Source organism: Geotrypetes seraphini, chromosome 13, assembly GCF_902459505.1.
Source record: "Geotrypetes seraphini chromosome 13, aGeoSer1.1, whole genome shotgun sequence".
NCBI classification, from domain to species: Eukaryota; Metazoa; Chordata; class Amphibia; order Gymnophiona; family Dermophiidae; genus Geotrypetes; species Geotrypetes seraphini.
Window position 1 is genome coordinate 31,047,784 of NC_047096.1, and position 14,164 is coordinate 31,061,947.

General features: G+C 41.7%; 1 protein-coding gene across 2 annotated transcripts in view; it reads left to right on the top strand.

Moving 5' to 3' along the window:
- The window catches only part of DRD2 (dopamine receptor D2), a 66,123-nt gene extending 52,834 nt beyond the window's left edge, over window positions 1-13,289 (top strand). For both annotated transcript variants that reach the window (XM_033917373.1, XM_033917374.1), the window contains 2 exons: window positions 2,497-2,833; window positions 11,960-13,289. In XM_033917373.1, the coding sequence (XP_033773264.1) occupies window positions 2,497-2,833; window positions 11,960-12,153 (531 nt within the window). In that variant the 3' untranslated portion in view covers window positions 12,154-13,289. The remainder of the gene's footprint in view (window positions 1-2,496; window positions 2,834-11,959) is intronic.
- Window positions 13,290-14,164: the final 875 nt, after the last annotated feature.

Below are 14,164 nucleotides of genomic sequence, written 5' to 3' on the forward strand. Positions count from 1 at the left end.
TGGTCCCTCCCACGCCCAAACTGACTTGTTTTGGATGTTTTGCATTTGGACATTCTGATTTTTGAAAATGGCCAAAAAAGGTAGATGTCCTAAGGGCCAAAACATCTAGACGAGTCATTTTTGAGAAAAAAAAAAAGATAGATGGCTAGCAGTTTTGAAAATGGTCGTTTTCCTCAATCTGACTTATGGGTGTCTTGCAGGAAATGTCCAAAGTTAGATTTAGATGCATTATTAAAAATGCCCCTCAAAGTGTCAGAAGTTGTGCTTAGATCAAAGTCATGGATATTTATGCCCGATTGGGAATAGGCATAAATGTTTGCACATACATGTGCATTTTATAAACGGCACGGTTTAATTGTACTAGGACAATCTGACCTAGGGCAGTTTCTCTTCCTCCACAAGGTCCAACCCCATGGAAAGTGGCAGCTCCCTGCTGCTTTTCCACATCTTAAATTTCCACAGAAGAATCAAAGTCTGACAGGGAGCCTGGAAGAGTCTAGGCCCTTCTAATGTGAAGCAGCAGCAGTGTGAGGCACAGGAAGCGCAGGGCTCTGTTTTTCTGTAAAAAGATCTAAGCTGCGCTCCTTTGCCAGGTCACCTACTTGCAGGTTTATAATTCAGGAAAAGAATCCAAACCTTAACAGCAACTGCATAGCTCTGATAATTAGGCATAGTGTAGAGGTGGACATAATGGCACATTGTCCATATGACATTATCCTCTGGATTCTACTGTAATATATGGCACCCAAAATTGAATATACCCACATGCATAAGCAAATTAATTGCAGTAATGAGCAATTAACATCAATAATTGGGTGCTAATAATCAGTTATTGATGTTAATTGACACTCATTAAAATCTGCACCTGTTTTGGGCTGCACATTATTCTGCAAGGCACGGTGCCTAAATCTAATAGCACATAATTTATGTTTAAATGTTTTTATTAACTTTTCAAACAATAGAAGTACCATGCACAGCAAGGTCTACAACCCCCCCCCCCCCCCACACACACACACCCATCACAATTATCAATCACGCAATATAAGACACAATAATGAAAAGAATTATATTAAACATTCAATACTCTACTGTGGGCAGGAGGTGTGAGATCCATCCAAAAAGGCTCCCAAATAAAACAAAAGATAAGACCCTGACGAGAGTCAATGTCCACGAAACATCGACACTCTAGGGAAGCATGAACAATCATAAGGGAGCACAAATGAGCAAAAGATGGGGAGTCCGGAGTCAACTAAGCAGTCAAATAGCCTTCTTACCAAGAAGAGCTAAGCAGGCCACAAATGCTGCCATACCATTTGGCTTAGGAGACGTAATAGTATGATGTCCAAAAAGAGCTTGTAGAGTTGGAGTCCAATGACGTTTCCATATAGAAGATATAAACTGTCCCAAGGCAGTCCAAAACAAATGAACCTTAGGGCAAGACCAAAAATGATGTCCCAATGACGCATATGGTTGCAAACATTTGAGACAGCAGTGAGTTATCATCATCCGATAAATTTGTGTCGGTGAAATGTAAAGACAAAACAGAAACTTATGCTGAAGTTCTCCCTTCACCCCCAAATTGTTACCCCAGTGTATGTTTGCTACTTCCCCAGCATGTAACCGTATCCCCTCTAGTTTAATACTCTGTACATTTACTTGTAACTCATTCTGATCTTTCTGGGAGGAAGGGATATAACGCTAAATTAAATAAATAAAAAATCTTTAGTCTTTGTTTAGAAGCTCACAGAAATAACAGGCATAACATATGTGATTGCTTTTAGCATATGCATTTAGCAGCTGCTAATTTTCAAAAGCAAAGCACATGCATTGCTTCCCTTCCAAACATGGCTGCAATGTGCACAGCCTAAAAATGCCCAAGTGCATTGGAAATAACTGTGGACTCAGTGGCGTAGTAAAGGAGGGCGAGAGGTGGTGGTCCTCCTCAGTCACCGTCTTGGTGAGGGCGTAGGCACCCGTCCATCTCTCTGCCCCCCCCCCCACTCCTTGCCCGCTCCCCCAACTGCTGCGTGTGTGCGACACTTTCCTTCCCTTGTACCTCTGTAACGTTCCTGGCTTGAGCAGCATCCCCCAATCTGCTGTCATGCCAGTGTGGGCTCTTCCTCTCACGTTACTTCCTGGACCCGCACCTAGGAAGTGATATATGAGGAGAGCCGACGCTGACGTGACAGCAGGTTGGGGGTTGCTGCTTGTACAAGGAATGTTACATAGGTATGGGGGGAAGGGAAGCAGCACATGCGCGGCAGAAGGGGTGGGGAAGGAGCATGTAGAGGTGATGGGGCAGGGGAGGGGCACCACCACCCCGGGTGTCTCTCACCCTTGCTACGCCACCATGTGGGCTATTGAAAACTGTTTCCTGCATCCTTCAAATAGAACATCAACAGAAGTCATTACCTACCAAGCTAGACCACACCATTCTGTTATCCTATAGCTTTATATTTGCCCTATTTTGTTTTGGGATTTTTGATTCTTGTCCAGGAGGCAGTGAATCACCCTGATGAAATGGAAATGGAGATGATGTCAAGCACCACCCCACCAGAGAAAAAGAAAAACAAGCCAGCATCTCCCAATAACCATCTAGCAGTACCAGCCACATCTAACCAGTGTAACCATGCCAATTCATCTTCCCCGATGGACAGTCCAGTGAAAGCAGAAAAAAACGGGCACCCCAAGGACAACCCAAAGACTGCTAAGGTCTTTGAGATCCAGTCAATGCCCAATGGGAAAACAAGAGCTTCCATCAAGACCATGAGCAAGAGAAAACTGTCTCAACAGAAGGAAAAGAAAGCAACCCAGATGTTGGCCATTGTCCTTGGTAAGTGTTTGATCTTTTGCAGATTGCAACCTCTGTAACCATTGGGCTTCTATGCTACATGAGTTACCATGTGAACCTAATAGAAAAACGTTATCTGTTCTGCATCTGGATGCATCATAGCCCACCAATCCCAAAATAATTTTTTGAACAAATTTGACAAAACATTCGGCCAAGCACCTCAGGATCTGATACATATAGGGGTCCTTTTAATAAGGTGCGCTAGCCGCTTTAGTGCGCCCTAATTAGCACACGCTAAATGCCAATGCGTTCATTATAGTCTATAGACGCATTAGCGTTCAGCACACGCTAAAACGGCTAGCCCACCTTAGTAAAAGGACCCCATAATGCTTTCTCTTGTTGCGGCCTCTATTACCTAAACCGAAGTAAATGTCAACAATTAACAAGTAGTAGCTTCCGAACCTCTGCAGTTGTTGTGGGGGCAATTCATATGTGAAAAGGCAGTCATGCTGCTAACCAGAGCGGTAACAAGCTATTTGTGGGCAATGCAGCCAGGGCACTAGCTTATCGATCACAATTTATTTATTTATTGGGATTTATTAACTGCATTTATGATGTATAACAAGTATAGTTCAAGAGAAACAAACAAACAAAACAAAAAAAACCACACTGTGGAGAGACGATGATCCTGAAATGGACTTTAATGAAAGTTCCAAATACACAATCCACATAAAGAATACAAATCCACATACAAATCAAAAGGACCTATTAGGCTAATAGCCGCAGGACCCAACACGGTCCGCGTTTCGACAAGATGTCTTCTTCAGGGGTCCCTAAGAGTCCTATGATGATGAATATGCGGAATATGGTGTGTGGAGAATCAAACGCTGCTGGAACATAAAGCAATGAAAAAGTATAGTTCAACATAAAACTTACAATTTTGATAAGAACATAAAAATAGTAAAATCAACCAAATATAAACATAAATACAATGAATGAGGTAAACTCAAAAATCAGCAAAGGCAAGCATCCTATACTGCAGCTGGGGCCCAGTTCCCTTTTGCCTGCATTATAAACCACAAAGCTACGGCTGATTATCATCTTTCCTTGCCGAGGTTCACAACAAGGAACCTTCCCCCCACTAAATGCTAGCTATAGGAGTTGCAGCTGGGTTTAATTATTTGGGATAAATACAGTGTTGTCAGAGATTTTTTTTTTGTTATTGTTGTTCTGTCTACAGATCACAGGAAGTAACCAAATAAAACTTCCTTTGAGGTTTGTGTTCTTTTATCTCATGCGCTAGAAAGGATGAGCAGTATTTCAAGTTATCCTCCAAAATTATGACATTTCATTTATCAAAGCTGTCATAAGAGCTCCATGAATAAAGCCGCTGCATGTGACAATTAAGATATCCATTCACCTGGCGAACGGCAATGGGGTGAAAAATAATAATGCTTCAAATTATGGCACAGTGCATATTAGCTGGAAATAGTTCTCTGGTCCAGCAGCTGTGAAGAGAGGCATGCAGTGTTGCTGATTAGGTCTTGCTTTTTGTAAGAGGGGGAGCAGGCCCAAATTTATGCATACACAAAAGAGGCAACTGTCTCTGGTGTTAAATTTTGATAGGTGTTAGAATATTGCTATTATTGTCTGGGTCGGGCACTGCTGTACTTCAGATCATCCTACAGCAGTGGTCTCCATTAATTTTTAAGTCAGGGCTACTTTGGATCCAAATGAGCTGAAGGAAAGCCACCAAATTTCTTCACATAAGAGGCCTTGACATTGCTGACTAATAGTATGTATCAATAACATCCACCCCCACCTACCTACATTCAAACATTTTATTATGCGATTCCTCAAGGAATTGGACATTTCCAAATACATTTTCCTCATCTATTGAGAAATGCTTTGTCCTTCAAACATGTGGCTCTTCCTACCACTACTGGAGAGGCAGAAAAGAGCAGAACAAAAGGCCAGAATGATGAAGAGAACTGCCCCGGAGGTTTCCAGGCACTGCCATTGGACCTCAGACCTTGCAATACTTTGCCAGTAAGAAACATTGCAGTTTGGGGCCTTTCCGCCCTGTGATGATTGCTCCTTGAATGGGTTTCTATGGCAGGAAGCCTGTGTTGAAGAAGGAGACGGGACATTGTACTATACTTGTCAGTACAAGGTACTGCACTGAAAGTACTTACAGAAGAAGCATTGTGGACTGCTGCAAAGTGATCTAAAAATATAGCAGTGGAAGTTAGAGGGTATCATTTAAGAAAAGAAAATTTGAGCAAGGGTGAGTTTAGCAGATGCTATGTTCCCCCTTTTCATATGGGTGCTCATAACTGAAATCGGGGGAGGGGGGAGGAGTATTTCTGTAGAAATTAAATTGTAGAAATCGAAACAACTTCCTGCTCTTGAAATATAGAACGTAATGGCAGATAGGCACAAAGCCCATCTGTTAAAATGTATCTACCTTAAGAACATAAGAGTTGCCACTGCTAGGTCAGACCAGTGGTCCATCGTGCCTAGTAGTCCGTTCACATGGCGGCCCTTAGGTCAAAGACCAGTGCCTTATTTGAGTCTAGCCTTATCTGCGTATGTTCTGTTCCTGAAGGAACTTATCCAACCTTGTCTTGAATACCTGAAGGGTGCTTTCCCCTCTAACAGCCTCCGGAAGAGTGTTTCAGATTTCTACCACTCTCTGGGTGAAGAAGAACTTCCTTACGTTTGTACGGAATCTATTCCCTTTTAACCTTCTGCTCTCCTTATATGGTCTCCAGCTTTCAATAATAAGAATGTGCTAGAAAAAGATGTCATGATATGTAGTATAATAATAAAACACACTCACTATGAATCGAGATGCCTTGAGGCCTTATCGTTGCTGATTTTCTTCTGTCCTTTATAGTTAATAAAGTACCAAGCATGGAGTCTAGAGCTCTATATTCAACATAAGACACAAGAAAATAAGTAACGATAAGGCCTCAAGGCATCTCAATTCATTGTGGGTTTGTTTTATTATTATACAGTATATTTTGGACCACGTGGTCAGACTAATATAGATTTATTTGAAAGGGAAAGACTCAGGAATAACAACAGAAAACATTTAGTCACAGTAAGGGATACTTGGAATGGCCTCCCAGAAGAAGCAATGGAGACAAAACATCAAGAGAGCCCGAGATAAGCACAATCTGCACAAAGGACCCTCATTTGCAAATAAGGTCAACTGTAAGGCAGAGCTCAACATTGCAGTTTAATGTTTGTATCGGCAAGAAGTAAATTAAGCAGACTACGTGGGTCTTAGAATCCTCATCCAGCATCACTTTGCTTGGGAGTTTGTCCAACTAGCTTTGGGAGTTACCTGGATGAATCGTGGGAATTGCAATTCTAACTTCTCCATAACCTGGTTAGTTATGCTTTGAACTACCATCATAAATCACTATATTTATTTATTTATTCGATTTTTTTAGCCCGTCCTCCCAAAAGAGCCCAGAACGGGTTACAATGAATATATTGGTGCATTAAAATTATAAGTAAGATAGGTACTTAGAAATTCCCTTACTGTCCCGACGGCTCACAATCTAACTAAAGTACCAGGAAAAATGACAATTAGAAGAGTAATAAAGAAAGAAAATAGAGATAGAGGAGAAAAATAAGAAAATAAAATACTAATAAGATTACAATGATCTAAAGGAATTTGAAAGGTTAAAAAGAGGGGAGATAAGAATAGATGCAGAGGGAGAACCGTTGAAGCAATAGAATTCTGGGGAAATTTAAATGAAATTTGAATGATAAAATAAAACAAAATAAGTGGCAAAATAATAAGTGAGATAAAAAAATATATCATAAACTAAAAAGAAGTGAAAATAAAATCAAAACAGTCAAAACTGAAGTCCAGCTTGAACGGGCCCCCGAGCCGACCGTTGGTCCGATGGCCGGACTGCAGCCCTCCTCCGTCGGCTCTCCCCTGCTGGAATGGGGGAGGAGCGAAGACAGTGTCGGGTGCCCCGCTGGAACGGGCCCCCGAGCCGATCCTCAGCAATTTCTCTATGTATTTTCCTTTTAAGGTGATGAACTGCAGGCAGTTAATACCCTTCTAGGCTCTGAGTTCAGTAAGTATCCCCCCTTCCCCCCAAGCATTTCTCTGTAAACTAGAGAATGACACGGGAACAAATTTGTCCCCGTCCCCACGGGAACTCAATTTCCCATCCCGTCTCCATGAGTTTTGTTGCTGCCCCTGTCCCTGCCCCATTCCTGTAAGCTCCTGTAGGCTTGTGCAGATGAGGACAGAGCTTAGGCATTGGTGGAATGAGGCATTATGACATCACAATCTGAGCTCTAGAATGTTGCTACTTATGATTTGAAAGTGTTTGAGGCTTGTGCAAATGAGGACAGAGCTTGCCGGAATGAGGCAGGGACAGGAAAAGAACTCGCAGGAACGGGATGGGAAAATGAATTCCTGCGGGGATGGTGAAAAATTTGTCCCCTTGTCATTCTCTACTGTAAGCCTAATTTTTTCCACTAAAGATTCAAAATGTAGCTGTACGTCTGATCTTAAATTTGAGAATGTCAGATCACTTTACTCCAGTGGTCTCAAACTGAAACCCTTTGCAGGGCCACATTTTGGATTTGTAGGTACTTGGAGGGCCTCAGAAAAAAATAGTTAATGTCATATGAAAGAAATGACAATTTTGCATGAGGTAAAACTCTTTATAGTTTATAAATCTTTCCTTTTGGCTCAGTCTTAATAATAATATTGTAATTTATAGCTAAAGAGACATATGATCAAGAAACTGTTTTATTTTACTTTTTTGATTATGATAAACATACCGAGGGCCTCAAAATAGTACCTGGCGGGCCGCATGTGGCCCCCGGGCCGCGAGTTTGAGACCACTGCTTTACTCCCTATTATAGAGAGCTGCATTGGTTACCTTTTGAGGTCAGGGTATTATGTAAATGTGGGACTTTACATTATAAAGCTTTACACGGTCAAGCTCCCAGTTATTTGCTGGATCAATTTGCGCTCTTTAAAGTAGAACGTCCGCTGCGAATTACTTCGATGTTTGTATTTCCTTCAGCGCATGGCTGCTGATACAATACATTTTTACATCGAATGATTGCATTCCAGGCAGCCAGTCAAGATTCTGAGTTACGTATCTTGTTTGCTACCTCAGGTTCCTATCTGCACTTCTGAAAACTATTGGAAACATCTTTGTTTGTAAGATTTTGGGGAAATTAATGATTAAGTCATAAATTTTTTTAATTCGATGATTTGTGCAGTCTCTTTCTTATGTAAACCACATCGATCTGGAAGGCTTTGCAGTCTATAAATGTACTGTAATGTATGTAAGAAGCTATCTTATCTCTTAACTCCTGTAGAAATCAAAGTGGCATTTTTCCTTGACCTACAATAGTGCTGTCTTTCTAGCACCCTGTGGACTTACTTGCCATGGCCTCCTCTGCAGACTTCTTTTGAATCCCAGCTTTTTGAATGACAAGGTTATCTATCTACCAGTTGCAGAAAAAGAAAAAGTTGTCCTTTATTATACTATCACTCAAGGAGTGGCCAAATAACTTCTTAAATCCAGCGCATTATTTCTGGAAGCGTGGGTTCATTGTCCGATGCAACCTGTAGGGTAACACAAAATCCTGCAGATAATTTTTCCATTGTACTCGTTATGGATTGCTCTAATGAGCCCATATGATTCCTCTGATGTTTTGTAATTTTTTTTTCATTTTATGCCTGAATCAAGTTTCAAATTTATCTAAGATTTCATATACCGCCCAATCAGCCTTCTAGGCGGTGTACAATGTCATAAAAACATGTATTGACTAAAAAAAAAAAAAAACTTATTTAAGATAACAGCACATCATTAAAAACAATAAGTTATTAAAAACATTTAAGATAACAGCACATCATTAAAAACAATAAGTTATTAAAAACATTTAAAACAAGGACAAAAGGGAAAAGGGCTAGAACTACAATTATCAAGTAGAGAGAAAAACATATAGGGAAGAAAACAAAAGGAAGGGTGGCAAAAAATAAAATAAAACTATGTAGCCCTGAAAAGGACTTTTAGGTATCAAAAGCGTCAAGGAAAAGAAATGTTTTTAACTTCGTCTTAAAATGGTGAAGAATTGATTCTTCCCGTAAATGGGCCGGAATATTATTCCAAAGAGATGGCGCGCTGACAGAGAAAATGGTAGACCTCATTGTGTTGATAAACTTCAGAGATGGGATAGATAGATAGATTTTTGGCAGACGATCTTAGGGCTCCTTTTATCAAGCCGCTCTAGCAGGGTTAACGCGCATGACGTTTCATCACCCGTTAACCCCCGTGCTGGCCTAAAAACTACCACCTGCTCAAGGGAGGCGGTAGCGGCTAGCGCGGCCGGCGGTTTAGCACGCAGTATTACGCACTTGCGCAGCTTGATAAACGGATCCCTTAGAAGGACTATAGGGGATAAGAAGATTATTAATAAATTTCAAGTTGAATAAATACATTTACGACAGCATGCAATGTGCATTTCCATGATTTCCCTCATCACTAGCAGCTGAAATCTTGCACTTTCATTTTGTTTATTTTCTTTATTTATTCATTTACAAGTGCTTGATATACCACTCAAACAGTTGTGCTGCTGGCTGTTTTACAAAAGTAAAAAAAAAAGACAATAAATAGGAATGAGACTGAAAAAAGGAAGAAAAAGATAAGATGGAGAGAGCGGGAGAAAATAACAGGATCTTACAACCAGACACGCAGCTACGCAGAGGGGAAGAGTTTAGAAAGGACCATACGCAGCTTGAAATAACCAGATTTTGAGTTTCACCTTGAATTTGGAAAAGGAAGGTTCAGTTCTGATGTCAACCATTTTTCCAATAGCCAGTCACTATGGGCTCCTTTTACGAAGGTGCGTTAGGGTTTTTAGCGCATGCGTAAAATTAACGTGCGCTAAAGCGCACGGTAACTGAAAATCTACCGCCTCCTAAAAAGGAGGCGGTAGTAACTAGCACGCTTGGGAATTTAACGTGTGCTATTGCACGCACTAAGGCCCTAGCGCACCTTTGTAAAAGGAGCCCTATGTGGTTGCACCGTGACAATTTCTATTGAAATATGGAAAAACCTAAGTCTGCTCAAAACACCAATATCATCAAACTGACAGAACACATTGCTACAGAAACGTAATGTTTTATTCCCACGACCTCAAACACCCAAGACGCTACTTGATTGATTTTTCACATCCTTACAGGAGTGACGTGTTCACCAAAGGTCTTATTAAACGTGATTTTTTTTCACTGAATTAACACTATGGTATATTAGTTATTTTAGAATACAAACGAAGAGCACTCAGCTTAAGCCCGATGGTCACCCGACCGTTTCACTCTCAGGTTTCCTCAGGGGCCGTGCCTCTCCAAATAATCACACCTCAGCTTTTTACTTTTTCTGGAGGTAAAGACATGGAAAAAAAAAATCAATCAAGTAGCGTCTTGGGTGTTTGAGGTCTTGGGAATGAAACATTACGTTTCTGTAACAGTGTGTTCTCTGCTAATTTGACCATGACAATTTCTACCACAAATCCTTCAGGAAATGTAATCGATTTTCTTTCAGCATGGCGGCAGCGCTAGGACAAGGGATATCACCCACGGTGCAGCACACTTAGGGGATGCAACAAATGGCAATTTGAACTCTTTTACATATGCTTATTTCCCATTACATTTAAACATCCAGGGGGGGAGCGTGAGGGGGGTATATCTTTAGTTTTGATATTATTCCTGATGGTAATGATGGATGAGGGAGGGAATTTTTATCTTTTGTATAGATTCTGATTGTTTATAAGTGCTTATTTGAATATTATTATTTGTATGCAAATTGTATTGCACTTTTTGTTGGCATTAAAAACTAAATAAAGTTTAAAAAAATCCAGCTAAACCAAGCCAACATCCAAAGGAAGATTCACTTTCTTAATTTCCAACTCATTATTGCAAAAAAGTGAAACAGATCACTTTTGCATGCAGAGAGCCGAAAACAAAAGCCCTGCCCAGGCAAGATGAGTCCTTGAAGGTGGAGGCTGATCTATTGTTTGACAGACTGTCAGATTGAAAGAGTGGGCATTGAGAGACTGGAGACATAGAATCTGCATTATTGCAGACACAGAAATTAAACTTTAGTGAAAAAAGGGAGGTTTGTCTAACTGGATAAATGCAGGATTCATTGTAGGAAGGATGCTAGGTCTCAAGCTGGCAGGGGAAGCCCCAGTTCAAAGCCTGCAGCCTCCTCTCTCCCCTCTGCTGGCTCTCAGCTGATAGAGGGAAGGAGATGGGCGGCTGCAGGCAGGAGGTGGAGCTGTGCCTACTAATTGCTCTTCTGAGCAGGCACCAAGTATAGTTCCTCCCCTCTTTTACTGGTGCTGCTCTGAACAAAACGCATGCATATAATTTGCATGCTATTGTGCTGAGCATCACCAGTACAAGAAAAATTGCTTCTACCATGGTATTTTTACCATGGTGTCAGAGCTTAGTACATCCTACCCAGAGAGTTGAAGAAAGTAAGAGACAGAGAGAAGGATGGGACCAAAGTATACCAGTAAGACTAGGGGCATTGAGGAAATGACCAAAAGGTTCACAGTATGTTCATGGAGGGGGGGGGGAGGGGGATGAAGCCAGAATCTGGCAGATTTATCATCGGCCAAAAGAAATAGGTCACATGCAAGGTGTGACCTATGAAAACAGATTACAGATCCTTCCAGGTGCTGATATTCAATACAATTTCATCAGCCATGAGAGGCTTCTGGCCTCATAAAGAACCTGTCCAGGGTTAACTAGGGATATTCGGCAGCATTTAACCAGATAGTGCCACTGAATATCCCCTCTGACTACCCATGCTAAAACCAAATACTTTGTGGGCTATGTAGAAGCAGAGTTAGGGCAGAAACAGGGTGGTATGGAAAGCTAGCTTTGGGAGGTCATTTTCCTTCTGCTTATAGGTTGTATGAGCCAACAGAATAGTATTGAGGGCATAAGAACTGCCATACTGGGACAAAGCAAAGGTCCATCAAGTCCAGTATCTTGTTTCCAACAGTGGCCAACCCAGGTCACGCCCTTTTCAGTTGTAGCTTTTGACAGACAAACTGTACAACTGCTGCTGCTTCTGTGCATTTAATCTGAATTTTGTTTTCCAGGTGTGTTTATCATATGCTGGCTCCCCTTCTTCATCACCCACATCTTGAACATTCACTGTGACTGCAACATCCCACCAGCTCTGTACAGTGCATTTACTTGGCTGGGCTACGTCAACAGCGCTGTCAATCCCATTATTTATACCACGTTCAACATTGAATTCAGAAAAGCCTTCATCAAAATCCTTCATTGCTGAGAGCAGAGGGAGACGTGTCAAGCCCTAGTAGCCTACAATGTGGAGGACAGTGTCTTGAGGGTTTGCACTGGAGCCACTGGACTCCATCAGCAACGCTCAGACGATTTGTACCTGGTAATGGATATGACAGGAAGCTGCAAGGCAGCCGAGAATATGCCGACTGAGCACGCCCCAAGATGGACAAGATGGCCGTCACCTCACAAGCTTCAAATGATGCCTTTTTTTTTCATATCTGGTGGCACCGCAGTAGAAGCATGAGAGCTTTTCATTCTGTCCTGTACTGTGGTTAAAATGGTTAGCCAAGATGTCACCAGCAAGGGGCATTTGTTAAAGTTTCTTTGAAAGCAACCTCATTTCTCTGGTTTTTAACTGTTACAAAAAAAAAAGTTCAATTTACTGGAGCTATGCTCAGGACTACATGAATCGACTTTTCCATCTGAAGTGTTCTGATTTCTTCTTAATACTGTAGAAGCAGACTACAATGAAAAAGAACAAATAAGTCCCACGTGGTGAGAGGTCACCTACAGGTTCTGTTAATTTCAGTCCAGCATTTACACAAGTGTGATATAGTGCAAAAACAATAAATACTATAAACAAAAGCCCTAGCCAAAAAAATATACAACTGAATATCTTCCATGGGACGTGTTAATACTTCAGTGTCCAGTGTCATACACTCATTACAAACACTAGCTCATTTTCATCTCCTCAATAAAAATGTACAACTTTCAGAATACCCCAATAATTAGCACAACTGGGACTAATGAATGGGCTACTGCCATGTAGAGAACATGAAGTCTGCGTCCTTTCGACAGAAGGGATACTGCAGCACACCACAACCAGCACCAACCCTCTCTGCCATGTGGCTCTGTTGTGACCCGACTCTGAAACACAGACTCTTTCTCCGCCCCTGAAAAATTCTCCGATTTTACATCAGAAATTCTTCCTGTGAAGGTCTGCTTTGAAATAATATTAATCAGAAAATTGCCACGAGCGAGTGTGGCCTTTAAATGTCGTCTTTTTCATACGTAACCCTCAGTCTAACTCATGTTGAACATCAGCTATAACTGACTTTTCTGCAAATCTTCAACCAGCCCACTCATTGGAAAAGCTGTACTAACTGCTTCGAGGCATTCTTACCAAAGGCATGAAATCGAGTGCTAAATAATAAAAACCATTCACCCCAGAGGTGGTTGCTGGGTACATGTAAGTGATGCTTCTGATAGAAAAAAAAAAAAAAGCATTAAAACAAAATCGCAATCGTTCTTCTTGTACTCTGTGATGCCAAACTAAAGATCAAGGCCCGACTCTTGACCAAGGCTCCAGGTTCCTGCATTGCTTAGGTTCGGTCTTGAGCTGCTTGCAAGAAGAATGCTTCCTTCAAGCTTAAAAGATATAAATAAAAAGCAAACCACCCGATATTCAAAGCAATTTAAACCGGCAAGAGAGGCTTCTACCCACTTAAATCGCACTCAGCAGGCTGGCTGGCATTAGAAAAGTGGGCAGGGGAAAGGTGTTCTAGAGGCGGAATCAGGGAGGATCCAGAAACTAGGCAGTTGCTGGCAGTATTTAATGACCACTTAAGAGTGTAAAATAGCCATCCTAACTTTGATCATTTCGTTATGTGTGTGCCACCACTACATATCATCCAGCGCACACTTAGGGCTCCTTTTACAAAGGTGCGCTAGCGTTTTTAGCGCACCCACTGGATTAGTACGTGCTATAGTGCGCGCTACCTGAAAAACTACTGCCTGCTCAAGAGGAGGCACTAGCAGCTAGCGCGCGCCATTCCGCGCCTTAAGGCCCTAACACACTTTTGTCAAAGGAGCCCTTAGTTTCTGTGTCACGAGTGATGCTGTGGGATGCACTCTTCTCCCTCCCAAATCCTTCCCATGGCCAGGCCCCACCCTGATCAAGTTCCCCCAGTCAAGTCTCCCCCAGACAAACCTCCCCAGCAACAACTCCCTCATGACCAGTCCCCCCCCCCCCCCCGCCATGATCAAACTCCTTCCAA